Raw genomic sequence first — 27,873 nt, 5'->3', positions numbered from 1 at the left:
CCTGGTTTCAATACAAATGTCTTGCCGTACATTTACACTTCAGACTCCTGTAGTTTTTCGTTCCTTGACACAGTCAAGACTTTGACTTGCTTACTTGGGATTTACAGACAAATACATTAAGGCATCATATTTTAAACAGAATTTAAGCCCTCATTACTACAGTATTACTCTTTAAAACTGCTTTGAAAAGAGCTATATAAATAAATGCTGTGAGTTTAATGTCAGAGGTGGGTCCAGTTGTGCATGTGGAAACCCAATTCACTGTATCCCCTCTTGATTTTTAAATTGGCACAGCTCTGTCCATGCCTTTAAAACAAATTTGACACTATTTTCTCAACAAAGATATTTTTATAGTGGGATTCATACATTGCGTAGCCTGGATAAGAGCATCCAAAACAGCTTAATTTCAGTAATCTTCTAGTTTACTGCGGTAAACTGTGCTCAGTGTTTTCTCAGATATGGTTCTGTCAGATGTTTGTGTGAGCTCAGGTCAGTGACTGCACTGGAGCAGTTAAACACCCTCAGTCCTCTTAAAGAACTGCCCTCAGCCCTCTCATTCTCACACACTAAATACAGATTTGAACATACAGGCACTCATCCATATTCATAAGCACTCTCAGTGCCAGACACGGTCCTCCAGAGGAGAGCATCATTACTCCAGTGTGCTCTCTAGCATCGCCTCCACAGCTGCCTCACTCTCCTGCTGCCTCACTCTCCTGCTGTCTCACTCTCCTGCTGTCTGTAAGACCATCACTGTCCACAGCATGAACTCATCCTATCTCACTCTCATGCTGTCTCACTCTCCTGCTGTCTGAAGACCACCACTGTCCACAGCATGAGCTCATGCTGTCTCACTCTTCTGCTGCCTCACTCTCCTGCTGTCTTTAGACCATCACTGTCCACAGCATGAGCTCATCCTATCTCACTCTCATGCTGTCTCACTCTCCTGCTGTCTGAAGACCATCACTGTCCACAGCATGAGCTCATGCTGTCTCACTCTCCTGCTGCCTCACTCTCCTGCTGTCTTTAGACCATCACTGTCCACAGCATGAGCTGCTGCCTCACTCTCCTGCTGTCTCACTCTCCTGCTGTCTTTAGACCATCACTGTCCACAGCATGAGCTCATCCTGTCTCACTCTCCTGCTTCCTCACTCTCCTGCTGTCTCACTCTCCTGCTGTCTTTAGACCACCACTGTCCACAGCATGAGCTCATCCTGTCTCACTCTCCTGCTGCCTCACTCTCCTGCTGTCTGTAGACCATCACTGTCCACAGCATGAGCTCATCCTGTCTCACTCTCCTGCTGTCTCACTCTCCTGCTGTCTCACTCTCCTGCTATCTGAAGACCATCACTGTCCACAGCATGAGCTCATCCTGTCTCACTCTCCTGCTGCCTCACTCACCTGCTGTCTCACTCTGCTGCTGTCTGTAGACCATCACTGTCCACAGCATGAGCTCATCCTGTCTCACTCTCCTGCTGCCTCACTCTCCTGCTGTCTGTAGACCATCACTGTCCACAGCATGAGCTCATCCTGTCTCACTCTCCTGTTGTCTCACTCTCCTGCTGTCTCACTCTCCTGCTATCTGAAGACCATCACTGTCCACAGCATGAGCTCATCCTGTCTCACTCTCCTGCTGCCTCACTCACCTGCTGTCTCACTCTGCTGCTGTCTGTAGACCATCACTGTCCACAGCATGAGCTCATCCTGTCTCACTCTCCTGCTGTCTGAAAACCACCACTGTCTACATCATGAGCTCATCCTGTCTCTCTCCTGCTGTCTCACTCTCCTGCTGTCTGTAGACCATCACTGTCCACAGCATGAGCTCATCCTGTCTCACTCTCCTGCTGCCTCACTCTCCTGCTGTCTCACTTTCCTGCTGTCTCACTCTCCTCCTGTCTCGTTCTCCTGCTGTCTGAAGACATCACTGTCCACAGCATGAGCTCATCCTGTCTCACTCTCCTGCTGTCTCACTCTCCTGCTGTCTGAAGACCATCACTGTCTACAGCATAAGCTCATCCTGTCTCACTCTGCTGCTGCCTCACTCTCCTGCTGCCTCACTCTCCTGCTGCCTCACTCTGCTGCTGTCTCACTTTCCTGCTTCTCACTCTCCTGCTGCCTCACTCTGCTGCTGTCTCACTCTCATGCTGCCTCACTCTGCTGCTGTCTCACTCTGCTGCTGTCTCACTCTCCTGCTGTCTCACTCTCCTGCTGTCTCACTCTGCTGCTGCCTCACTCTCCTGCTGCCTCACTCTTCTGCTGTCTCACTCTCCTGCTGCCTCACTCTCCTGCTGTTCACTCTGCTGCTGCCTCACTCTCCTGCTGTTCACTCTCCTGCTGTCTCACTCTCCTGCTGTCTCACTCTCCTGCTGTCTCACTCTGCTGCTGTCTCACTCTGCTGCTGCCTCACTCTCCTGCTGTCTCACTCTCATGCTGCCTTACTCTCCTGCTGTCTCACTCTGCTGCTGCCTCACTCTCCTGCTGTTCACTCTCCTGCTGTTCACTCTCATGCTGCCTCACTCTGCTGCTGTCTCACTCTGCTGCTGTCTGTAAAAAGTGCAGTATAATCGCAACAATTTGCACTGTACAATAAATTAAAAGTAAAGTGTTTTTGTAGAGGAATGGAGAGTGATTAAAATAGTAGGTTACCAACACAGCACAAATACAAACTACACGCCAAATATATATTCATAAATATATATTTTTGACTGCCCCGCCTCCCCCATTGAAGTTATTGGTACACTAAGCATCATAACTGAATATATTAATACCAATGCTTGATAGCCTCTATATTGAAATTAATTTGTCAAAAGGTGTATGGACCCTGAATGTCAAACTCATTCACATGTGCGTCTGGGAATGCATGTTTCTTATGTAATCTGCTTACACTGCTGTGGTTTCTCTTGTGCAAACCTCTCCAATATAGAGGTGTGTCAGGGTAAATTAGTGTCTATTCAGGGTTGCTCATCATAAGCTAGTGTAACGCTCTGAACTTCACTAGATCTGATTTCTGTGTCACTCTGATATTTCACACGTACAGTCTGTGAGTATAAAAAGATGTGATGTGTTATTATTGTGTCCAGTTGAACTGTTGCTAATGTTTTTTTTGTTTTCTCAGTAGTAATGTAATATATTTCTTGTGTTTGCATCCACAGTAATGACTTCAGCAAGATGGTTGCAGAAGAGTACCTCACATTCTTCGAGTTTACAGACCAGACATTGGACCAATCGCTCAGGTACTTCTCATGTCATCATGTGGGTGATTCATCATCTGATGTGTGATTGACTGCATGCTTCACTGTTAAGGTGGAGCTCATTAGAAGTGGCTTTTATCTTATACATATTTCCATGTTAGGACTGCTGGATGGTATAACATTATATACAGTGCGTGCATCAGTAAAAGTGAGTGCTTCTGATGTAGTGTTGATGCTGTAACTGAAGGCTGGTCACAGTTGCCAAGCAGCGTCTCAACTAATGTGCAGTCATACGGTCCATATCGCTGCTGTTTTGCAGTGTCTAGAAATGTGTCTCATCTGGTTAAATGTTTACAGTCTTTCGTTTTTAACTCAAGTGTTAAATAGTACAAATTAGTTTTTCTTGCAATGACGTCACTGATTACATATAATCACAGTTCATATATTATAATCTTGCCTTGTGGTGGTCTCTTGGTCCCCCCAAAAAATCTAATCACATAAAGTTTAACCCTTTAGAACCTGAAACTAAAATAGGTGTTGTTCACATATTTAGATTTTTTTGACTGTAAAATTCTAAAACAATGTGCAATCTTCATGTGCAAGGTGTCATCTTTTTCAGAAGAAAAATAGCTTTCAACAAATTACAGTTATTGACCATTACTGTGTGTGGTGAGTTTGTAAATAGAATTTAAATAGACAAAAATAAAAAATAAAAACGAGCAAAAATTTACAGATTTTTATATAGGAAAAGAAAAAGAAACTAACACTTTAAAGTTGAAAAATGAACTATAATACATATATACAAGTCTTTTTTGTGACATTGGATGCACAGATTTCATCTAGGACACTTTTTTTCATACACGCACACACATAAAGGCATGCATACATAGGCACGCACACATACAGTAAAATGAATACAGCTTGCTGGTTTGTTTCGGCGACGACACAGCCGGTTTAAAAGGGTTAATTTGTAATTTCAAAAAATAGGAAAGTTGTGTAATAAGTAATAAAATTTCCAGCAAAAATGCAATATTGTGATAGATACTGTTATATAAGATTAGTCATACTTCAGTGTGATTTATAGAACATAGGTTTCAAAGTTGTGAAAGGAGTATGTGGTGTTTTTGCTGCAATCTTCATTCCTGTTTCAAGATCATCAATCAAGATCATCTAGGCAACCAAGGGCTTGACACCCGCCAACCCGCCAACCCGCCGAATGTGTGTGTATTTCAGCAGTGGAGTTGGCTATATAAAACACTATAATGGATCCGTGCCCGTGCGTCAGGTCTTAAAGCGACAGTAGCCTAAAATACCTGCTGCCAAATTATGAGATAATATAAAAAATATCTATATGGCTGTTTTTCCCTATGGTGATGTCAAAATTGTGGCCAGTGAAAATGCTGAGTGGCCAGTAACTTTGGAAAACCAGTATCCACAGTGGCTGGAGAGCAAAAAAGTGAATGCCAAGCCCTGTAGGCAACAAAAAAAAATGAAGATTATTGTGTTGTTTAAAAAAGTCTATTTTTATCATTGTTATAAAGTTACTTTGGGTCACAGTTCAGGAGTTAGTTCAGATAATCAGCCAGTGTTCACAAACTTTTTCATTCATCTGCTTGTGTGGTCCTGGAGCTTTATTTCTGCCCACACACGTCGCTCCTGTTTTCTGCTGTGATTGGGGGCACTTTGTGGCTCCACAAACAAGAGGCATGATGTTGGTGTGTCGTGTGATGGTCATGTTATATATTGCTGTTTCTCTGTTGCAGATGTTTTCTGAAAGCATTCTCACTAATGGGCGAGACTCAGGAGAGGGAGCGGGTGTTAATTCATTTCTCTAATCGGTACTACCAGTGTAACCCCACCATCATCACTGCACAAGGTACTGCATGTCCACCTCATTCACTCACTACTTACAAGATTAGTATTTTACATCAGTATGAGAATATGTGGGACAGACGTTCACTTTGTGTTTGTGTCCTGATCACCCAGCTGGAGTTTATTTCACTATATTGACTGTGTGACTGTACATTTATGCTGCTTATTGCATGGCTACTTGCCAAATAATACATACATGGAAATTGATATGAGTTGAAATGAATAATGCAAGAATAGGAGAGGGTGTTATACCAGTTAAAATGTTAAACAGATATTGATAAAACTGTTTCATTTCAACATTCATGACTGTTTAAGTAAATCTGTGTATAGATTTGTGGTAATTTCTTCTATTGCATTTCCATAAAAATGTGTATATTATGATATCGTTATGAACTGTATTTTAAGATTATTGTGATAGATATATTTGGTAACACTTTAGTTAAGGGTCCAATTCTCTCTATTAACTAGTTGCTTATTATCATGCATATTACTAGGATATTGTCTGTTTATTAGTACTTATAATGCACATATTAATGCAGGGTTTCTGTGGGGTCTTAAAACATTTAAAATTCTGAACTTTAAATTTAAGGCCTTAAAAAGTCTTTAAAACGGCCAGATTTTCATCCTAGGTCTTAAATTTCATTTATTTCTCAAGTTTGTTCAAATGTAGGCGCGCGGCAAGCGCACTCATAATTGAAGCGACACGCACATTTTTTTACCAGGCGCAACGAGATGAAAAAAATCGAAACTTTTCAGAATGCCGCAGGTCATGTGACAGGAACCAGCCAATCACCCCTTTCCATAACAACATTGAAAGCTCAGTCAACATGAAGGATGGGGGTGCACCCAAACACTACTAATAAATATAAGCAAATGTGTAAATGTCAGTCATTCTTTTTTGAATCATTCTTTTTATAAAAAATTATTTAAAGGCTGAAATATGAGGTTTATCTTTGTATACAACCTTTTTTGTCAAAACTTTATTTGAACTTGTACATGTTAGTAGATAACATGTTGCAAGACACTCTTTTAAAATCTGGCCATAATTTTTAATCGTATTTTAATGTTTACGTTAAAAAAAAAGTGCATATTGATGCTAATCAATTTGTTATTTGCTGTTTTTCGACATAAAACTTGTTGAATTGACTTCATTCTGTAGTATTAGTACTTTTTGAACAGGATTCTGTGATAACCGTGATAATTTTTGTCACTTTAATCATCTCATCATTTCCTCTCTAGTTATGATCAACTATGATCAACTAAAATCAACAATAATTGTGTTTTTACAGTATAATATGCAAAAGTAAAATTTTCTATTAAAAAAAAATCTCCCTCTCTCTCACACACACACATCAGATAGCCCTAGATAGATAGAAAGAAAGATAGATAGATTGATACTCTAATGATCCTGAGGTAACTATCTATCTAACTTGGATAATGTAGGTCTTAAATTTCAATCTTTATGGTCTTAAAAAGTCTTAAAGGTCTTAAATTTGACTGCAGAAACCCTGTAATGCCTTATTCTTCATGACCATATTCTACATCCCATAATCCACCCAATACCTAAACTGTACAACTACCTTACTAACTATTAATAATCAGCAATTAGGAGTTTGAAGCAAAAGTCATAGTTAATAGTTAGTTAATAGTGAGAATTGGACCCAAAACTAAAGTGTGATCACATATTTTTTCTTTCTCATGAGAGAAGAAAGAGAGTGTGGAGTTAGTAACACAAAATACATGAAACTAGCACAGCTAATGCGGTCTCAAATGTTACCCGAGGACTATTTTAGTGTTTAATGTTTTGTCATATAGAATTCGCTCCATATGAAATACTGTGGTTTTGCATTAGTTTTCTGTTCGATAAGTCAGATCAGTTTAAATCCTCTCTTGACTAATTCTCCATAAAGCATGATTGAGTCTAATCGCTCATTCAGTATCACAGTGTTGCGTTTCTTCCATAGCAACATCTTAGTAACCGCTATGACCAGTATATGGGTAAAAAGCTAAACCGTCTCCTTGTTGCTAAGACTGTTGCCATGGAAGTGATGTTAGATTTTCTCCTGATGCAGAGATGAATATGTGTGTGTGTGATATCAGAAGTCATGATACAAATAATGTTCTCTCTGTTTGACCCTGTAAGTGAGTGTGTTGATAATGTTTCATTGATGCTTGCAGATGGAGTTCATTGCCTTACCTGTGCGCTAATGCTGCTCAACACTGACCTTCATGGCCATGTAAGTGACCTCTGACCCTCTGGTAGGGTTGCTCGTATTAGCGGCTAAATGAGAAATGACAGATTGTTCCCTCTTTGCCACAAGCACATGAAATCAGACGCCGTTTGACCTTATCAGCGGATGTAAAGATCCCACTGGAGGAGGATATGTCTGGGTCATATTGACTCAAAGAAAGCTTTTTGGGGAGGGTGCATCAATGATGTCAGCTTTCTTTCTTTCTTTAATTATCTGTGATCAAATATTGAAGGTTAAACCTGTCAGATCTGCAGCTGGTCGTAACCACAGGAAGAAAACAAAAAGAAATGATTCGGGTATGTGCCAACAGTAACTACAGTGAAGGAACGAGAAAGTTTCGCACCCCCCACTACTTCCTAAGTGAAATGTGAGGTGCATTGTGGGTACTCTAAGAATAGCTCCTCTCATTGGTCTCCATGGAGTTTGATCATGTGTCTTGGAGTTAGTTTGACACATTCAGTAGGACGCATGTGCCGTGGAGACGTGGAGATCTCATGCCCACGCCGCAGCACTTCTCTAGACGCGTTCGTTTCAAACATTGTTTGATTTCGTGTCATGTGGGTGAATGCAGCTGAAAGTTGCGCAGCCGCGGATCTGTTCAGAAATGTATGCCAGACACCCACACACACACATACACGACTGCGCTTGTGGAGGGAAGCGTTGTGCACATCACACAGGTTATATGAGGCAGAGCAGGGAATCTCCTCAAAGCCTGTCCCGGGCCCATTACACCTCTAAAAGACAACCTTTGAAAGATTAAAGAAGATCTTTGTGTTTTTATGCAATATGATTCAGATTCACATTGCAAAACATCTGACCTGTATCGGATTTAGTGCCACAGATGGAAGTGGCACAAATCTGAATTGAAAAGATCCGATTCCATGTAGTCTGTGAAAATTCTGTATTGGGCTGCTCGATTATGGAAAAAATCATAATCACGATTATTTTGGTCAGTATTGAAATTACTATTATGTAACACGATTATTTCACATGACTTTTGGAACGTGTTGCATTTATTAAAAATACACCTTTCAACAATTCTTAAAAAATTTAAATTGGAACATTTATTGTACTTTTTGAACTATTAAAATAAATATAACAGATAATACTTCAAGTATTTAAATTTTCCCGCAGGTCTACCACTTATAATGCAGGAAATTCCCCCGCAAACATTGATTCACTTTAGCAAGTAGATTGTATGAGTCGCCTAAATTAATCCACACAGATTATAAAATCAAATCTATCATTTTAAAACTTTCGCAAAGATGCAATTTCACAAACGGCGTGAGTGTTCAGCGGCGCCGCGTCCTCTCTCTCTCTCAACATGGGTTGGACAAAGCAAGTGTCGAAACTACACTCTTGCGTTCAGGAGTCGGGACATGACGGAATTGTCACTTGCACAATCGGGCCAGTATTGCATCGTAACTAAAGTTGATCATTTTCACTTCAAGTCTTATCAGTTTAAACATTGAAGCTGAGAGAGTTTATGGCTTCGGGAGAGGCGGATGTGTGCGCGTGTCATTCAGAACACAAGACAAAATAAGAGTGTTCTTGCAAAACAGAACATGGCAAAATAATCGTTTTTACTCGATTGTACTATTTTGGTGATCGTTGGGAGACAAAATCGAAATCGAAATTCAATTAATTGCACAGCCCTAATTCTGTATCAAAATGTTAAGGCCAGACAAGTAGTTTTTTTAAGGCTTGGTTTGTAGGGAATTACAACCCTGCGCACATATATTCACACGTGCATACCAATAGACTGAACTGGTAATACGCATGTGCGCGCCATCAGCGTTCTCACAGGTCTCACGTTTAAAGTCTGTGTAGTTTCCTGTTAGAACGGTGTCGTGTTAGCGGCCCCTAAGTTCATAACTAATGATCGTTGCGACGGAAGTGAATCAATCAAATTAACTTTAGCTGTAAAATAACTTTATTCAAGAACTGCTATAAAGCCAAAACAATCTCTGTTACGTTAAACTATCCTTGTATCTCTGTGAAGCAGCTTTGGAACAATCTACATTGTTAAAAGTGCTATATAAATGAAGATGACTTGACTTGACTTGACTGTGCCGATCACACAGGCCTCGTTTACACTGTCGGTGAAATGTGACCCAATTCCGATTTTTTTGCTCATATGTGACACAGATCGGATGTGTTCTATGACCGTGTAAACAGGGAAAAAAACCGCATGCATTCGGATATTTCGAGATCGGTTTCAGGCCTCGTTCATATGTGGAAATCTGATATAAATCAGATATGTGCCAATGCGACTGTCATGTAAACACGCAGATCGGATTTTCTGAGGCATTACGTCTCCGCGGTTTAATGACGAGAGGAACCCCGACGCACTTCTGCAAAGGGACGGATGACCCGATGAAACGTTGTGTCGTCGTAGGAGAGGAATGTGGACGAACGTTGACACAACATATCAAAGGTTGGCTTGCTCATCCTAAAATCCCCCCAAAAAATGTGCAGTGTTTACGGCAAAAAAAAAATTTGCGTACATATGATACACACTATGGCGTGTAATACACACACACTCCACACCCCTAATCCGACCCAAGGGGTTTACTGTGTGTATCATGCATGCAAAAACAATTTTTGGCGTATAAATGGCACGAGAAATCAAATTAGTGGTATAGATACTAGGGCTGTCACTTTTTATTCGATATTCGATTATGCATTCGAACATGACGTGAAATATCCGAGATCGAACTATAAATAAAATTGTCCGGTTTTTAAAGTTCCATGTTTTGCGCATTTTTTACAGTCTATGACTAGACCGTTTGCTTTTTACTTTATTGTTTGCCATCTCATCCAGTAGCGGCCGCTCTACACGTATTGTAGCGTAGGCCCATGACCAAATCAAGCGAATAATAGCCAATAGCCAGCTTGTTTTGAAAATGGAAGATAACGACAAGACTAAAGAGACCGCGCCTATTCCTGCCTATCTCACACACACACACACACACACACACACACACGACCCACAGCCGCGTGTCAGTATCGAGTTCTCTTTCGGGCTTGAACAAACACACTCATTATGCCAAATGTCCGTTTTGTCGAGTGTCCTGATAAGAGCAGTCTTACATTATTTAAATAAAGTCTTAAATGAACGTAGAGATTTGTGAGAAAATGTGACGCGTGTCAGATCGCGTCTCTGTCAGCAGCGACTGGTCTTAAAGTGTCATTAATGTTAATCAAAGAACAAAGGTAAGAGAGTAAATTACTCACTCAGACCCGGCAACAGGAGGATTATTATACCGGTGGCCTAATCATGAATGCACTCCGCTATCTTCTACACATCTCCGGCGAACGGCTTCTTCACACAAAAGAAAAACTCTTCATGAAGCGCAGTGAAATTCAGCGACCGTGTGGCGTTTCCTGATGGATCGAGGTTGTTCGTTAACTTCATTTTACATTTTACTCGTAGATATTCGAATATATTGCTTGATATTCGATATCCGTTCAGATTAGATTTTTCTCAAAAGTGTCAGCCCTAATAGATACGCACTTTCATGAGATTGTGTTGTATGTTCCCACCAGTCCTGAGATCTCTCTGCACACAATAACTGAAGCACATGCACAGGCTACAATGATGGCCCCTTTCGTCCTCCTCCGCCTCAAAATCATGGAGATGTTTGGCGAACTTCGCATATATCGCAGAGCTAGCATCATGCATATTTTGCGTTCGCCCATCTGTGCAAGAACCCCCTTTAAGCATGCGCGATGTTTCAGATAGTATGGCGTAAGTTTAAACACATGAATCGGATATGGCTCACAATTGAAAGGACGTGTAAACAGACGGACATAGGCAACAAATCAGAATTGAATTGAGACCCATGCTGTGTAAACAAAGTCATGCATAGTCAACAAAGTGTGCACTGTCATGACAAGATCAGATCTGAGTCACATGTGAGCAGAACAGTCTGATTTGGGCCACTTCCATATGTGGTAATAAATCAGATGTTTTGCAATGCGACCTCAGTCTGAACATTCATATTGGGATTCATGCGACTTTTACATCACTCTAGAGCAACACTATCACAGTTCTGGGACTCATGGGAGTCACTCCAAAGATTTTACACACCGGTAGTTCTTTAGTCACTCGGTTCATATGGAAGACGGCAGTGAGGGAAAACTATCCCTCTTTCTCCTCATCCTCGGCTTAGTCCTCCTTATTGCCTGCGCATGAGTTTGTGGACTTCAGCGGCACATCGGCTTATACACTACCGTTCAAAAGTTTGGGGTCAGTAAGATTTTTAATGTTTTTAAAAGAAGTCTCTTCTGCTCACCAAGGCTGCATTTATTTGATAAAAAACAATAAAAAAAAACCAGTAATATTGTGAAATATTATGACAATTTAAAATGACTGCTTTCTATTTTAATATATTTTAAACTGTAATTTATTCCTGTGATCAAAGCTGAATTTTCAGCATCATTACTACATAACATTGCTCAAGAAACATTCATTATTATTTTCAATGTTGAAAACTGAAAAAACAAAAATCAAAATTCTTTGATGAATAGAAAGTTCAAAAGAACAGAATTTATTTAAAATAGAATATTTTCTAACATTATAAATGTCTTTACTGTAACTTTTGATTAGTTTAACTCATCCTTGATGAATAAAAGTATTGATTTATTTTATTTCTTTCCCCCAAAAATAAAATTAAAATTCTTACTGACCCCAAACTTTTGAACGGTAGTGTTTAATGTTACAAAAGCTTTAGATTTCAGATAAATGCTGTTCTTTTGAACTCTCTATTCATCATAGCATCATGAAATAAAAATTTAAATAACTGTTTTCAACATTGATAATAATCATAAATGTTTCTTCATCATCAAATCATCATATCAGAATGATTTCTGAAGGATCATGTGACACTGAAGACTGGAGTAATGATGCTGAAAATTCAGCTTTGATCACAGGAAATAAATTACACTTTACTATATATTCACATAGAAAACAGAATTATTGAATTGTAATATTATTTCACAATATTCTTGATGTAATTCTTGATCACATGAAGCCAGGCGTGACGAGCATAAGAGAAACAACAGTGTACGTCAATACAGGAAAACAAAACCGCACTCATCAAACCATATCACGTACTTTTCTTTTTATTAGGGCATTGTTTGTGACAGGACAATTAACTGCATTTTCCCATAATGCAATTTCATTACACTTACTGTAAAACATAATGGAGCTCATCCTTCATAAGAACAATGTTTTTTAGTAACATAAATATCATTAGGTATAACAAATGCTAACATGATTCATTCAGAATGAAATAAAATATGCGATGGTCCTTTCCTGCATTACAGTAATGAGAATTAAACCATTTTCCTTGTATTTATGAGTATAATATATGGTTACCGGGCAAGACTCAAATGTTTCTTTTAAGGGGAGACACCCCAGGTGAATAGGAAAAAAAAATTAACTAATAGATATCAGCATGAAACTTCCCCAGTTGATTACTGACATTAAGACAAATATCTTTTGTATTACAAGTTTTTAGAATATTTATGTTTAAATATGCAAATTAGGTATTATCTCATAAAAAATGCACTAATTTACATATATTTCCAGAAGAGAAATCTGAACATTGGATAAAACCAGATTCAAAATTCTTTTCATTTTGTTGACATATTAGAGTCAAAGGTTTTTTACAGAGGGGATATCTCTTTATCACTCCATTAATCAGAAAAGACTGTCAACAGCCAAAAAAATCCAGTTTCGCCCCGTTTTTAGGTATAAAATGTTGCATAAATCAGAATCTGAACGATATATGAACAAACCCCTCTGTAAAAACCTTAAGAATATAGATAGGAATACAACTGGAGAGTTTGGTTTATGTAAGGGCTGCAGAAGTGGAGGTTTCTGCCTCAGATAATGAGAAAAAACTAATTTTGAGAAAACGGCCTTTAAAGATTTGTATTGTAAAAATTCATACTTTTTTAGTGGAAACAACTATTTACAGACAAAATATCTTATCAAATCATTAGCAATCAACAATGCAAACCACCTAAAACACATCAAAACTTATATAACATAGCATTTATGGCCTTCAACTGAACAGAACCCCAGTCAGAAACACATTCAGAGAACGTCACATGATGCATCTGAACGAATCACGTTGTCAGAAATTGACATCAGCCAATGAGATTTCGCTTTTAGAGTTAAATGCCCCATTGTTCTTTCACGATTGGTTGCAGATAAAAAGGAAATGAGCGTATATGTGGTGACGGGGTGCAGACAGAGATCGCGGAGCAGCGGGATGACCTAGAACGCCAACTTTTGTTGAATTTAGGAGAAATCTACAGACGCAAATAGACAGTGTAGTAAAATAAAGACCTAAATGTGTATTTCGGACTTTTTTTTGACCACAAGTCTGAAAGAAGACATGTTATTGAAGACAAATAGTCTAAAACAATGTTTTTGCCTGCCATGTCTCGCCTTAAGAATGATTTATTGTCCTCGCAACATAGCGACTTTGCTGATGTTGTGATCTGTGTGCACTGCAGATCCATGTCAAATCACACAGAAAGAGAGCAATAGCTGTTAAAGTGATGGATGACGCGGTGAAACTCGCGACGAAGCGGCCGAGCGAGATCTTGTGGAGTCGTGTTTGGAAGCAGCCTGTGTCTCTCTTTGATTTCTCGTGCCAGTCTGAACATTTGTCAGTGCCATCCACCTACAAACTCGGCTGGTGCTGGCAGGAACAGTGAAGTCAGTGGAACAAACACCGGCTGCGCTTTATTTTAGAAGGCAAGCGGCCGCTCTTGCAGTCTTTCTCATGCCTTTATAAAAGCAGCAATCTGAGAAATGAATGTTCAGACAGAGTAGACGTGCTTGTCTGATAGCAGCAGTCAGTGTAGGCGCTTGAGAAAAGCCTAAAGCTCACTGTAAACGGTGAGTTATATCGCAGAGCGGGTCGCAGGATTGTTCGTATTGTTCTGCTGTGACATGTTCTCTCTCTGTGTCTGCGTGATCGGTTATAGCAGCGCTATGAAAATGGTTTGGTGCTTATTTATTTTCCTTGTGCTTTTGCTTTCTCACTTAAACACGTAATTTGAGCTTGATTTCAATCTTTGAATTAAATTGAAAAAATTAGCACAAATAAATACAATACAATAGAGATACCAATAAAGAGAAAAGTTTTCGCTTAGGTCTAACACTAGTATTCAGAAATACAGAGACTGAATAAAGTAATCAAATGTAAAATAACACTGGGTAGTATTTTAGTCCTGACTAAATTAAACACATAGGCTATTAATCCTGATTCCTTCAAATGAAAGCTATGTTTTGTTGTTTTGACAACCAAATGAATGACAGACACATATGTCTGCTGTCCCTTTAAGAGCTAGTGCACAGATCCTGTTATTATACGGTCACGTGCGATTTATGCTGAAGACATAACCGACTGTGTTTAGAGAACACTCACCAAGACCGAAACTGACATCATTTTCGCATGTTTTTGACTGTTAAAGCGATATAATCCACGAAAAATAACTTTTGTTGCCCGTGAGCTGTGTGTGAGGCGGCTTTACTCACGTAAAGAAAAAACTCGCAGAAAAAAAACCCCATCTCTCAGACCAAGTACCAAATGGTTTAAAATCGTGTGAATGTTTAAACTGGTAAGACTTTAAAAGACGTGCAAATGGTAAACTTTAGTTACTCATGATGCAATGCTGGCCCGATTATGCAAGTGACAATTCCGTCTATCCCGACTCCCGAAACGCGAGAGTGTATTATCGCCACCTGGAACGATTGCCTTGTTCAACACATGTTGAGAGACGAGAGAGAGAGAGGAGACGCAGCACCGCTGAATCACTCACGCTGTTTGAGAAATTGTGTCTCTCAGACAGTTTTAAAATGAATGATTTGATTTTATAATCTGTGTGGATTAATTTACTAATACAACCTACATGCTAAAGTGAATCAATGTTTGTGAGAATTTCCCGCATTATAAATGGGAGACCTGCGGGAATGATTAAAATTATGCGCAATACTCGCAATCCCGTGCCGAAATTCAAGCCCTGTGTTCAGATCTGATTTGTGTGTCCATGCCTCTTTCGTTTTCGGGAATATCTGCATTGGTTTCTGTGGCAATGACTGGTTGGTAGGAATACGTCAAAAACAACAACAACCGCAACATGGAGGGGTTTGCAATCGAGATTAAATTTTACAACATGGAAGTGTGTATCTGTGCACTGGACTGTGTGTCGCATCAGAACCAGAGGCTGGTGTGAGCGGCTTTCTCCTGTGCTGTCGTCTCCGCCGCTCTCAAAACATGTCTCCGTTATATTGTCATTTTCTGCTGTTTAACACTTTCCAGCAACACAACCTTGTGTCTGCAGTGACTTTCAGCAGTTTCCTATAACAGTATCTGGTGTTTATGTTTTACATGGCGTGAGAAAGTCACATAAACCACACGAAATCCCATCAGAGAGAGATCAGACTAAAAATGGATCTCCAGAAATGTAATGCGAACAGGATTTCAAACCACAAATGAAGTTCACATCTTCCACATATGGATGTAGCTCGAAACGGATTTCATGTGATTCATTTTGCTGTTCACACTAGCTCATTCTGATCGGATTTCAAGCGGATGTGCACAAACATCGGATTTGGACTGTCAGTCTGAGCGTATAGCCTTTTAGAGACTCACACCTGTAAGTAAAAGCAGTGGTCAATCCCAAAAACATAGAAACTTTTCATTGGATAGTTAATGCTCTAACATTATGCAAAGTGATTCAATGAATAGTTACATTTTATTATTAAATGTTTTATATAAAAACATTCAAAAAAACAATTAAACTATTAAACAAAACTGTAAAAAGAGCAAATATTCATGGACCCATCTGTAACGACTCATTAGTGAGCAATTACACAGTACAGTTCAGTTATATTATGTGATTAGATCAGATCATTTCCGGCGCTGTAACTGATATTCTTAATCCTGTACGTGATGTTAGAGACGTCTCCTCCTCCAGCAGAGTTTGAGCCACTGCATCAGTCTGTGAATTATCACATGAGCTTGGCATTATATGATGTCAGACATTCATTTATAAATCACCCTTTGCTTTGCATCCATCAAGTTACACATGTGGAGAGAAAGCAATCAAATAATATGAAGTTATTTATTGAATTATCCAAAAAGAGGCCTATATTTGGGGTCTATATTTTTCTCTTAATGTGTTTGAAAGAAGTCTTTACTCCTCACCAAGGCTGCGTTTATATGATCAAGCATAAATGATGAAAATTGGTTTAAAACAGCTGTTTTCTGTGTGAATATATATGTGTGTGTGTGTGTGTGTGTGTGTGTGTGTGTGTGTGTGTGTGTGTGTGTGTGTATATATATATATATATATATATATAATGTATATATGTATGTATACAGTACAGGCCAAAAGTTTGGACACATTACTATTTTTTATGTTTTTGAAAGAAGTTTCTTCTGCTCATCAAGCCTGCATTTATTTGATCAAAAATACAGAAAAAAAATGTAATATTGTGATATATTATTACAATTTAAAATAATTGGTTTTCAATTTATTATACTTTAAATTATCATTTATTTCTGTGATGCAAAGCTGAATTTTCAGGATCATTACTCCAGTCTATCACATGATCCTTTAGAAATCATTCTAATATGATGATTCATTATGAGTGTTGGACACAGTTCTGCTGACTAATATTTTTTCATAACCTGTGATACTTTTTTAGGATACTTTGATGAATAAAAAGTAAACAAAACAAAAACAAAAAAAAGAAGCAAATGTTTTAAAAATAGAAATCTTTTGTAACAACAATATACAATATACACTACTGGTCAGTCATTTGGGGTCAGTAATTTTTTTTTTATATATATATATTTTGAAATAAATCAATACTTTTATTCAGCAAGGATGTGTTAAATTGATAAAAAGTGATAGTAAAGAAGATTTATATTATTAGAAATTTTTATTTTATTTTGAATAAATGCAGTTCTTTTTAACCTTTTATTCATCAAATATATTAAGCAGCAGAACTGTGTCCAACACTCATAATAAATCATCATATTAGAGTGATTTCTAAAGGATCATGTGACAGACTGGAGTAATGATGCTGAAAATTCAGCTTTGCATCACAGAAATAAATGATAATTTAAAGTATAATAAATTGAAAACCAATTATTTTAAATTGTAATAATATATCACAATATTACTTTTTTTTCTGTATTTTTTATCAAATAAATGCAGGCTTGATGTCTGAGCAGAAGAAACTTCTTTCAAAAACATAAAAAATAGTAATGTGTCCAAACTTTTGGCCTGTACTGTATATATATATATATATATATATATATATAGTAAAGTGTAATTTATTCCTGTGATCAAAGCTGAATGTCTCAGTGTCACATGATCCTTCAGAAATCACTCTAATATGATGATTTGATGCTCAAAAAACATTTGTGATTCTCATATTTTTATGGAAACTGTGATACTTTGCTCAGAATTCATTGATGAATATAAAGTTCAAAAGAATAGAATTAATTTGAAATAGAAATAGTTTATAACATGATGTTATTTGTAGTGTCACTTTGATCAGTTTAATAGATTCTTACTGAATAAAAGTATTCATTTCTTTCTTTCTTTTTTTAAGTCATGTGCTAATGTGTTTAATATATAAACTGTTTTAGATTGAACTTCCGGCAAAGACAACTACATAGATATAAGATCTCACCCCAGCTGTGAATATGGCTCATTATTTTACATACCAGCTTCTCCTGAGTCTGTAAATGTGATGAGAAAGCAGGACTGGCTGATTCACTGGGATGTCAGCACGAGTGCATTAGAGATCTGCTCCGGTCACGTCCGGCTCGCAGGGTTACATCAGGGAGATGCAGTGCCATCCTGTCACATTAACAGCCCAATAAATGTTTCTCATGCCCCACAGAATATTGGGAAGAAGATGACATGCCAGGAATTCATCAATAACCTGGAAGGACTGAACGGAGGACAAGATTTCCCCCGGGAGCTGCTGAAGGTAAGACTCGAACACTTCTCCCAGCATTCCTCTGTGAGATCACGTGTGAAAGGATGCATTACACTGAAAATGGAAATCAGCTTCTCCAGATCCGTGAAGCCCGGTGATATTCCAGAACACACAATGCCGTCCACTTTCCCCTGTTTTCAGAAGATCATCTGATACTAATCAATCACCATCAAACCTGATGTTTGTACACATGATACAAGTTCAGGACAAAAGCGCTCATGACTTGGATTCATTAGTAATGGATGCTGTTATTGGAGACGGACAGGGGTGTGTGGAGGCTTTAGCTAATACAGCAGGATGGTGAACAGTGAAAACTAAAGTGAAAATACAAATATATTTTGTGGGAATGCTGACTGATGTGCGATATCAAACTTGTGTGGCTAGAAGCATCTGCGTTTACAATAAGACAGAACAGGATGGAGAGAGCAGGAGAGGATTTATTTGTTTTTCCTCTTTAGATGGAGTTAATAGTTTATGTAAATTTTCCGATGTTGAGTTGTGATGGTAAGTAACGCTCACACAGATTTAAATGCATGCATTTGGCAGGTGCTAATCGAAAGCTTTCGACATTACGTTGTTGTTTGAGCTTCAGGAACAACAACAGTTGCAGTACATCAACAAAAATGAATACAAAATGTTATTAAACCAAATTAAATAAAAACAATTGACAAGCTTTTTAAAGAATAAAAAATAATGCCCTGAATTTAATTATAATCCACAAATATAACTTGTAATTTATTAAAAGCATGGGAGGGTTAAACACAGGCTGGCTTAAACAGATGTCATGTAGAATTGAGAAGCCCTTGTTATTAGCGACACCGGTGGCCGTTGAGTGAACTGCAGCCAGCAGCTTATTGCTCATGAGACTGAGCGTGATTCAACACTGTTATGATAGTTTGATTATAAAGTATAATTAAGACTGTAGACGATATAGATCGGGCTATGTGAGACTATAGATTGAATCAATTCCTTTTCTTTGCATGACACATTACAGCACAGAACGGCTCATTCTGCGTTATCCTGAACCTCAGCTTTCGGTTCATGTGTCACTGAAGGGAAGAGAGGCTCTCAGGAGATTAAACATCACATCCTTTACATTTTCCCAGCAAAACCGGCCCGAGTCCTTCACATAATAATCAGTCTACAGGCTTTCATACACAACCTAGGAAGTTGGGAAGGTCTCTGGGTTTTTTTGTTGCCAGAGGATGCTTAGATATTGCCACTTATTTCGGCACATGGTCAGAATATTGCCATGACCAAGTAAAACATGTAGGGGTTTTGTTTGAGCTGGAGCTGAAATTTGATAAGCAGAATAATGCTGCGGTTAAGAGTTGCTTTTTCCAGATTAGGTAAAGCCTATTCTATTGAGAAACGATTTAGAAAAGGTTATTAATGCCTTTGTTCGGTCTCGTCTTGTTTTGTATGTGGGGTCCTGTCAGACCATCACGCTCGCAGTTAGACCAGACATCATATTTCTCCTGTTTTAGCTTCTCTCAGGGATTCCTGGATAAAATATGAAACTCTGCTGTATGTTTTTAAAGCAGTGCATGGGATAGCTCCTGCTTATGTGTCTAAGCTTACTGCTCTTCATCAGCACCTAGGTCTTTACGATCAAATAATGAGTCATTGCTTTCTGTCCCTCGATCTGATTTAAAGGTTAAAGGCGACCCGGCCTTCGCTGTCGCAGGTCCAAGGCTGTGGAAGAGTCTGCCTCCTGAACTAGGAGAGATCACATCTTTAAATGTTTTTAAAGCTGACTTCTTGTTACTCCTACGCCTTTGAGAGGTTGGGCTAGTATCTGGATTAGGAAGTTGTATGTTGTTTATGTGTTTTATGCTGTTGATTGTACAGCGCTTTGGTCTGCAGGTGCAGTTGGAAAGTGCTTTATAAATAAAGTAAAGTGAAAGTAAAGTTTCATTACAAACTGTTCTCAATAAAAAAAGCAGTTAATTCCTGAAAAGTCCTACATATAGCCCCTTTACCTGCATATGTACCTTCTAGGGCCACTCAGCACTACAGTATGTTACTTAAGGTAATATCATTTGTCAGTTCTTGACGAAACATAACACGAGTGTCCAGATGAGAGATTAATCGTAAATGCAATAGCCAGTTATTGGAAGGCTATTCAGATATCTACTGGAAACTTTGATTGATTGTGCCCTTTTTTGAGGTGGTTTGATTCTCCATCAGATCTGTGGCCCTGCTGCTGCTACACTATCTTTGTCCCATGATGCCTCTGCAATGTCCGGTGTTGGCACAGCTCAATCATCTCAATCAGCAACAGGCCGAAGCTGCCCGCATGGACTCCAGCTCTAGTGTGTGTGAGCTGCCAAAATCAGTGCGCATAAATAATTAAATACCTCCCAACGACCAGCTCTTCCGGATAGTGCACCTCCGCCCCTCTCTGTCCCGCTTTATTAAAATGAAGACACTTCACACACTAACAGAATGTGTATTGCATGCTTAATAACTTGGCAGTAACTTCAGTGCGCACTTTATATGACGTTATGTAAAGCTGCACCAAATCTGAGTGCCCTTGCCGAGCGTCTGTCGTGACTGTCCTCTGCCAACTCCACGAGACGCCTGCGTTTATGAGCCTCTCATGGCCTGATCGCAGGTATCGGAGAGGAGAATAGGAGAGGAAGAGGGGAAAGGAGAGGAAGAGGGAGAGGAGAGGGAGAGGAGAGGAAGAGGAGAGATGAGGAAGAGAAGAGTAGTGATGCTCCGATCAGCATTTTTGGGGCCGATTACCGATCACCAAAATCATGATCTGCCGATTGCCGATCACTGCCAATCACAGAATGGAAATATGCTAGAGTCAAGAAAATCTTGAAGAACCACCAATATTTATTTAATTGTAGTTAGAAAACAAGATAACATAAGGCTACTGTAGGCCACCTTTTTCAAATAAGGCACAGTATAATTTTTCAAAACAAAGAGGGGTCAGGCAGACTACAATGGATGTAGTTGAGGAACTAACTACATCAGATCCAAAAAATTAAATAATGACAATGACATTTGAGGTTATTAAAACAGTAAGTCCCGCCCCTCGACTGCCAAAAATAAAAGTGTTCGAGCGAGCAAAATCAGCAGGCGAGAGGAGATCAAGCGCGAGAGCGTGGGGAATGATCATGCGCGAGGGCAGAGATGTCATGCGCCCGCGCAGGGTTTGAATGAGCTCGCAAATTCCCGTTTCCTCGCGCATAGATCTGTTATCCTCTCGTGAATGTCATTTACCGCGCGCGCCAGCATCAGTTGTGCGCTCGTTTATAATTGCCATTGAATTGCCGTCATAGGAGAACTCATTTTGCCACTGTTAAGCAAGCTCTGCTCTGCTGTTGTGTTGCCGCGCATGCGGGAAAAGTTGCGCGAGTTATTTACGTCACGTGATCGGCTTTTTTGATCGGCGCTTTTGGGGGTTGCCGATCAAGCTATTTTTAGCCAATATCGGCCTATCATGATCGGCGGCCGATCAATCGGAGCATCACTAGAGAAGAGGAAGAGGAGAGGAGATGAGAATAGGAGAGGAGGAGAGGAAGAGGGAGAGGAGAGGAAGAGGAGAGGATGAGAAGAGGTTGAGGAGAGGAGATGAGAATAGGAGGAGAGGAAGAGGAGAGATGAGGAAGAGAAGAGGAAGAGGAGATGAGAATAGGAGAGGAGGAGAGGAAGAGGAGAGATGAGGGAGAGGATGAGGAAGAGAAGAGGGAGAGGAGATGAGAATAGGAGAGGAAGGGGAGAGGAAGAGGGAGAGGAGAGGAAGAGGAGAGATGAGGGAGAGGATGAGGAAGAGAAGAGGGAGAGGAGAGATGAGGGAGGGAGAGGAGATGAGAATAGGAGAGGAGGAGAGGAAGGGGAGAGGAAGAGGGAGAGGAAGAGGAGAGATGAGGGAGAGGATGAGGAAGAGGAGATGAGAGGAGGAGAGATGAGGGAGAGGATGAGGAAGAGGTTGAGGAGAGGAGATGAGGGAGAGGAGAGGATGAGGAAGAGGAGATGAGGGAGAGGAAGAGAAGAGGAGATGAGGGAGAGGAAGAGGAGAGGAGAGGAGATGAGATGAGGAAGAGAAGAGGAAGAGGAGAATAGTTTGAGTGCTGTTTGTTAACTTTCAATAAAAAGTTAATCACAAAAAAAAGAGGAAGAGGAGAATAGGAGAGAATGAGGAAGAGAAGAATAGGAGAGGAGATGAGGGAGAGGAGAATAGGGGATGAGGAAGAGGGAGAGAAGAGAAGAGAAGAGAAGAGCTGTGTGTACTAGGTTCTTCAGGTTCATTTTAAGATTTTTAATGTTTTTAAAAGCCTCTTCTGCTCACCAAGGCTGCATTTATTTGATAAAAAATACACACAAAAAAACATTAAAATTGTGAAATATTATTACAATTTAAAATGACTGTTTTCTGTGATCAAAGCTGAATGTTCAGCATCATTACTCCAGTCTTCAGTGTCACATGATCCTTCAGAAATCATTTTGATATGATGATTTGATGCTCAAGAAACATTCATTATTATTATCCATGTTGAAACATTTTTTTTTTTCAGGATTCTTTGATGAATAGAAAGTTCAAAAGAACAGCATTTATTTGAAATAATACGTCTTTTCTGTAACTTTTGATCAATTTAATTCATCCTTGATGAATAAAAGTATTGATTTTGTTTCTTTCCCCCCCAAAAATGTAATATAAAATTCTTACTGACTCCAAACATTTGATGTATAAGAGTGTATAATGTTGCAAAAGCTTATCTATTTCAGATTAATGCTGTTCTTTTGAACTTTCTATTCATCAAAGAATCATTTAATAAAGATGTAAATAACAGTTTTCCACACTGATAATAATCAGAAATGTTTCTTCATCATCAAATCATCATATTAGAGTGATTTCTGAAGGATCATGTGACACTGAAGACTGGAGTAATGATGCTGAACATTCAGCTTTGATCACAGGAATAAATTACACTTTACTATATATTCACATAGAAAACAGCTTGTTTACATTGTAATAATATTTCCCGATATTACTGTTTTTTGTGTTTTTAATCACATAAATGCAGCCTTGGTGAACAGAAGATACTACTTTTAAAAACATTAATAATCTTACAGATCGAAAACCTTTTGATGTTAGTCTCAAGAGTTCTTGTAATGGACGCAGATGATCTCGTCTAGGATGGGTTAGTTCAGTGCTGTGGAATGAAGCATCTTTGCATCTTTGACAGACGTGCCTCGGTCATATTTAACGTATCAGACCAGTTTATGAAGATCTGAGAGGGCGAGGTCGAGACATTAAAGTAGTTTTCAGCCCATTACAGTGACACTCTGAGGACAAGGTCAAGCTTCTCTCTAGTGTGAGTCACTGTCTTGTTTTCTGCTGTGATATTATCTCTCAGGTTGATTACCTGCCAAAACTCAAAATATATTGATGGCTTATATTAATTATATAATATCCTCTCATATTTCTAGGCTGGCATCTGAAGGAAGTCTGGTAATGGCAGACTGGGTCTCTTAGCACCTTCGTAGCAGAACTTACATGATTTCATCGCAGACAAAATTACACTGCGTTCTAAATAGACACGACCAGCACAACAGGTGATCACTCTCTTGATCCGTCTTTTTATAACCCGCTATGATAATTGATGCACGCAAATTGGTGGTAGAAAGATATGGATTTTTTGATGGCCTATACCAAGATTTTAAGGAGCAGGGTGGCTGAGGCCTGATATAAAGAGGCTTACTACATTTAAAGGTTTAGTTCACCCCAAAATTAAAATGTCCTAATAATTTACTCACCCCAATGCCATTCAAGATATCCATGTCTTTCTTTCCTCAGTGGGAGAGAAATTATGTTTTTTGAGGAAAACATTTCTGGATTTTTCTTCTAACAATGGACTTCATTGGTTCCATAGTTTTTAAGTCCAAATCAATGCAGTTTCAAAAGTCTTTGAAGTGTTTAAACGGGCTGTACGCGATCACAGCTGAAGAAGAGGTTGTTATCTAGAGAAACAATAGGTCATTTAAAAAAAAAAAAAATATATAATTTATAGACTTTTTACCGTCAATAGTTCGGATTGAGCTGATCAGCAAACGGACAGGGAACTACATCATCACGTTGAAAGGTCACGCCGGCGCCGGCAGAAGAACCGACCCACTGTTTACAATGCGACCGTACGTAGGAGGATAGTTCAAATAGTATTGTTTGCTATTATATATATAGTAATAGTATTCAGTGAATATGAATAGTATATGAATAACATTCTGATGAATATGAATAGTAGTTCAAATAGTATTGCCGGCGCCGGCGTGACCTTTCAACGTGATGATGTAGTTCCCTGTCCGTTTGTTGATCAGCTCAATCAGAACTATTGAAGGTAAAAAGTCTATACATTTTCATTTTGGGGTGAACTAATCCTTTAAAGACCATAAATAACACATGCTGCTATGGAATTATATTTATTTTACATAATACTTACAAAATTAGGCTTCTCTCCACTTACGTGTGCATTTAGGTGTTGGCGTGTGATGACTGACGTGTTTAGTGGGCCTGATGGCAGAAAGTGACACATCTACAGGAGCAGTCTATGGAGGCCATGGAATAAAAGAGTAAAAAAGCTCATTTCGAGGTTTATACTTGACAATTCTGACTTTTTCCTTGCAATTCTTCGTTTAAATCTCAATTAAGAGAAGAAAAATCTGAATTGCGAGATCTAAACTCGTTATTCTGTCTTTTTTCCTCAGAATTGTGAGTTTATGTCCTGTAATTGTGATGTAAACTATCAATTACGAGTTATAAAGTCAGAATTGAGAAATAAAAATGCTACAGGTTTAAATGTTATCTAAGTCAAATGTTATGTTTAAATATCATATCATGCTGTAACTGTAGGGCTGTAACTTTCAAAATAAAAGTCCTGGCACTGTCAAAATAAAAGTCCTGGCACTGTCGAAATAAAGTTCACACACTTATCGGCCAAACAGAAAAGCGTATTTTTTTTTATGAATAAATGCTAAATATCAGTCAATATAACACCCGTGGCAATATCTTGGTCGACCACTGACAAAAATCCATTTCAATAGTATATTGTCATGTAGTTGGAGAGCTCCGCCCACAGTGAGATCTCACTGGCCTTGAACTTTCTGAAGCTGCAAAACCTTGTTACTGACTCTGACTTTGCTACTTCATGCTGTATTTGGCATTTAATGAGGACAAAAAGATGACTTGACGCTGGCAACTCGTAATGTAGCGCCTGGTAACAACATGGTGAACGGTGGACGCTCTCCATCCCGCAGTTAAGAGCGTCTGATAGACTGAAATAAAGCACTTCAGCTGATGCACTCTAATTGAATGAAATCTTTATAGGGTCTGTTTCCTGCTGACCATTAAACTCACCTTACTTTATACCCTCATTAAAGCGGCCCGGCTCAGTGTGACCTGCAGGTTAATGGGCAGCACACATGCAATTCAGATCTTGATCATTCAAGCGTTGAGAAAGATTCAGTCTAAACAATGTTTTATTAGACATCAAGTGAAAGCTTTCCACTGTTGCTGAATGTCTACATGCGGCTCATAGTTAGTTGACGAAGACATGCATACGCAAAACACTATGCTTCTCAAAAATCTACAGGAGACCGTGTTAGTGTCTGTCTGATCTATAAAAATAAAGCCCTTGAAGCGGTGTGGACCTGCGTGTGTAGGATGAGGCGCTGGCAGCAGTCGAGCCCGTCTCTGAACACACACACAGACGGGCCGATCCACTGATGCTCAGAATAAACCACCGCTCGCCTCGACCGGTTTATAGCGGGTACATGCCATATAGCAGTGAGTGATGCAATCACACTCTAACAACACAATAAACCAGTGCAGTTTTGTGTATGTCACAGCTGCCGTCGTTTCTCACGAGGAATATCAAACAATCAACACACTGCCATCAGGTCCTTCAAGTCAAAACAGTAGAGCCTGGTGCTAACAAGGCCAAGGTCATGGGTTCGGTTCCCAGGGAATGCATTAACTTAACAGTTTTTTACAGCTTATATATATATATATATACACTACCGTTCAAAAGTTTGGGGTCAGTACGATTTTTAATGTTTTTAAAAAAGGTATCTTCTGCTCACCAAGGCTGCATTTATTTGATTTAAAAATACAAACAAAAACAGAAATATTGTGAAATATTATGACAATTTAAAATGACCGTAATTTATAATGTAATTTATTCCTGTGATCAAAGCTGAATTTTCAGCATCATCACTCCAGTCTTCAGTGTCACATGATCCTTCAGAAATCGTTCTGATATGATGATTTGATGCTCAAGAAACATTTGATTATTATCAATGTTGAAAACCGTTATTTACATTTTTATTTCATGATGCTATGATGAATAGAAAGTTCAAAAGAACAGTTTTTTTTCTGAAATCTAAAGTTTTTGTAACATTAAACACTACCGTTCAAAAGTTTGGGGTCAGTAAGAATTTAAATTTTATTTTTGGGGGAAAGAAATAAAATAAATCAATACTTTTAGTCATCAAGGACGAGTTAAACTGATCAAAAGTTACAGTAAAGACATTTATAATGTTAGAAAATATTCTATTTTAAATAAATGCTGTTCTTTTGAACTTTCTATTCATCAAAGAATTTTGAAAAAAAATTGTACACAACAGTTTTCAACATTGATAATAATAATGAATGTTTCTTGAGCATCAAATAATCAAATGATTTCTGAAGGATCATGTGACACTGAAGACTGGAGTAATGATGCTGAAAATTCAGCTTTGAATGGTAGTGTATATATATAATACACACACTTCAGTATCTTTTGCCCAAGACTGCATTATGTGATCAAAAATACAGTAAAAACAGTAACGGTGAAATATTATTACAATTTAAAATAACTTTTCTATTTTAATATATTTTAAAATGTAATTTATTACTTTGATGGCAAAGCTTAATATTTCTTATTAACGTCAAGGTTTTCGCATCTGTATTTTTTTTGTGGAAACCATGATGCATTTCATTTTCCAGCATTCTTTGATGAATAGAAACAGCAGATAAAAAAAAAAATATATATATATTAGTGCTGGGCAAAGATTAATCGCATCCAAAATAAAAGTTTGTGTTTGCATAATATATGTGTGTGTACTGTGTATAATTATTTTGTATATATAAATACACACATATGCATGTATATATTTACGATTTTTTTTAAATTTATATATAAATTATTTATATTTATATATCATATAAATTATGTATAAATACATATACAGTATATACATGCAAATATTTCTTAAATAAATACATGCAAATGTGTGTATTTATATATACAAAATAATTATACACAGTACACACACATATATTATGCAAACACAAACTTTTATTTTGGATGCGATTAATCGCGATTAATCTTTGCCCAGCACTAATATATATATATATATATATATATATATATATATATATATATATATACCAAATGCATAAATGTAAAATGTTAATGCCAAATACTGCATCGTCTCCCTCGTGTGAAGAACGTGAGTTTTT

The 27,873-nt window shown here is 38.4% G+C and overlaps 1 protein-coding gene and 2 long non-coding RNA genes across 6 annotated transcripts in view; 2 read left to right on the top strand and 1 right to left on the bottom strand.

The window, feature by feature from the left end:
* psd3l (pleckstrin and Sec7 domain containing 3, like) overlaps positions 1-27,873 on the top strand; it is a 134,526-nt gene that overhangs the window by 63,550 nt on the left and 43,103 nt on the right. For all 4 annotated transcript variants that reach the window (XM_082157334.1, XM_082157333.1, XM_082157336.1 and 1 more), the window contains 4 exons: positions 3,153-3,233; positions 4,955-5,067; positions 7,242-7,300; positions 18,261-18,350. In XM_082157334.1, coding sequence (XP_082013460.1) covers positions 3,153-3,233; positions 4,955-5,067; positions 7,242-7,300; positions 18,261-18,350 — 343 coding nt within the window. The remainder of the gene's footprint in view (positions 1-3,152; positions 3,234-4,954; positions 5,068-7,241; positions 7,301-18,260; positions 18,351-27,873) is intronic.
* Positions 22,277-24,822, top strand: LOC309488924. The gene is made up of 2 exons (XR_014202296.1): positions 22,277-24,257; positions 24,418-24,822. It is a non-coding gene; the product is annotated as an uncharacterized lncRNA (long non-coding RNA).
* On the bottom strand, positions 23,029-27,790 carry LOC309488922. Its single transcript, XR_014202294.1, has 2 exons — positions 27,135-27,790; positions 23,029-26,387 (listed from the first exon to the last, which is right to left on the bottom strand). It is a non-coding gene; the product is annotated as an uncharacterized lncRNA (long non-coding RNA).

This window comes from Leuciscus leuciscus (genome assembly GCF_965113295.1).
Source record: "Leuciscus leuciscus genome assembly, chromosome: 24".
Lineage (NCBI taxonomy): Eukaryota > Metazoa > Chordata > Actinopteri > Cypriniformes > Leuciscidae > Leuciscus > Leuciscus leuciscus.
This window is presented reverse-complemented; position numbering and strand designations above follow the sequence as displayed.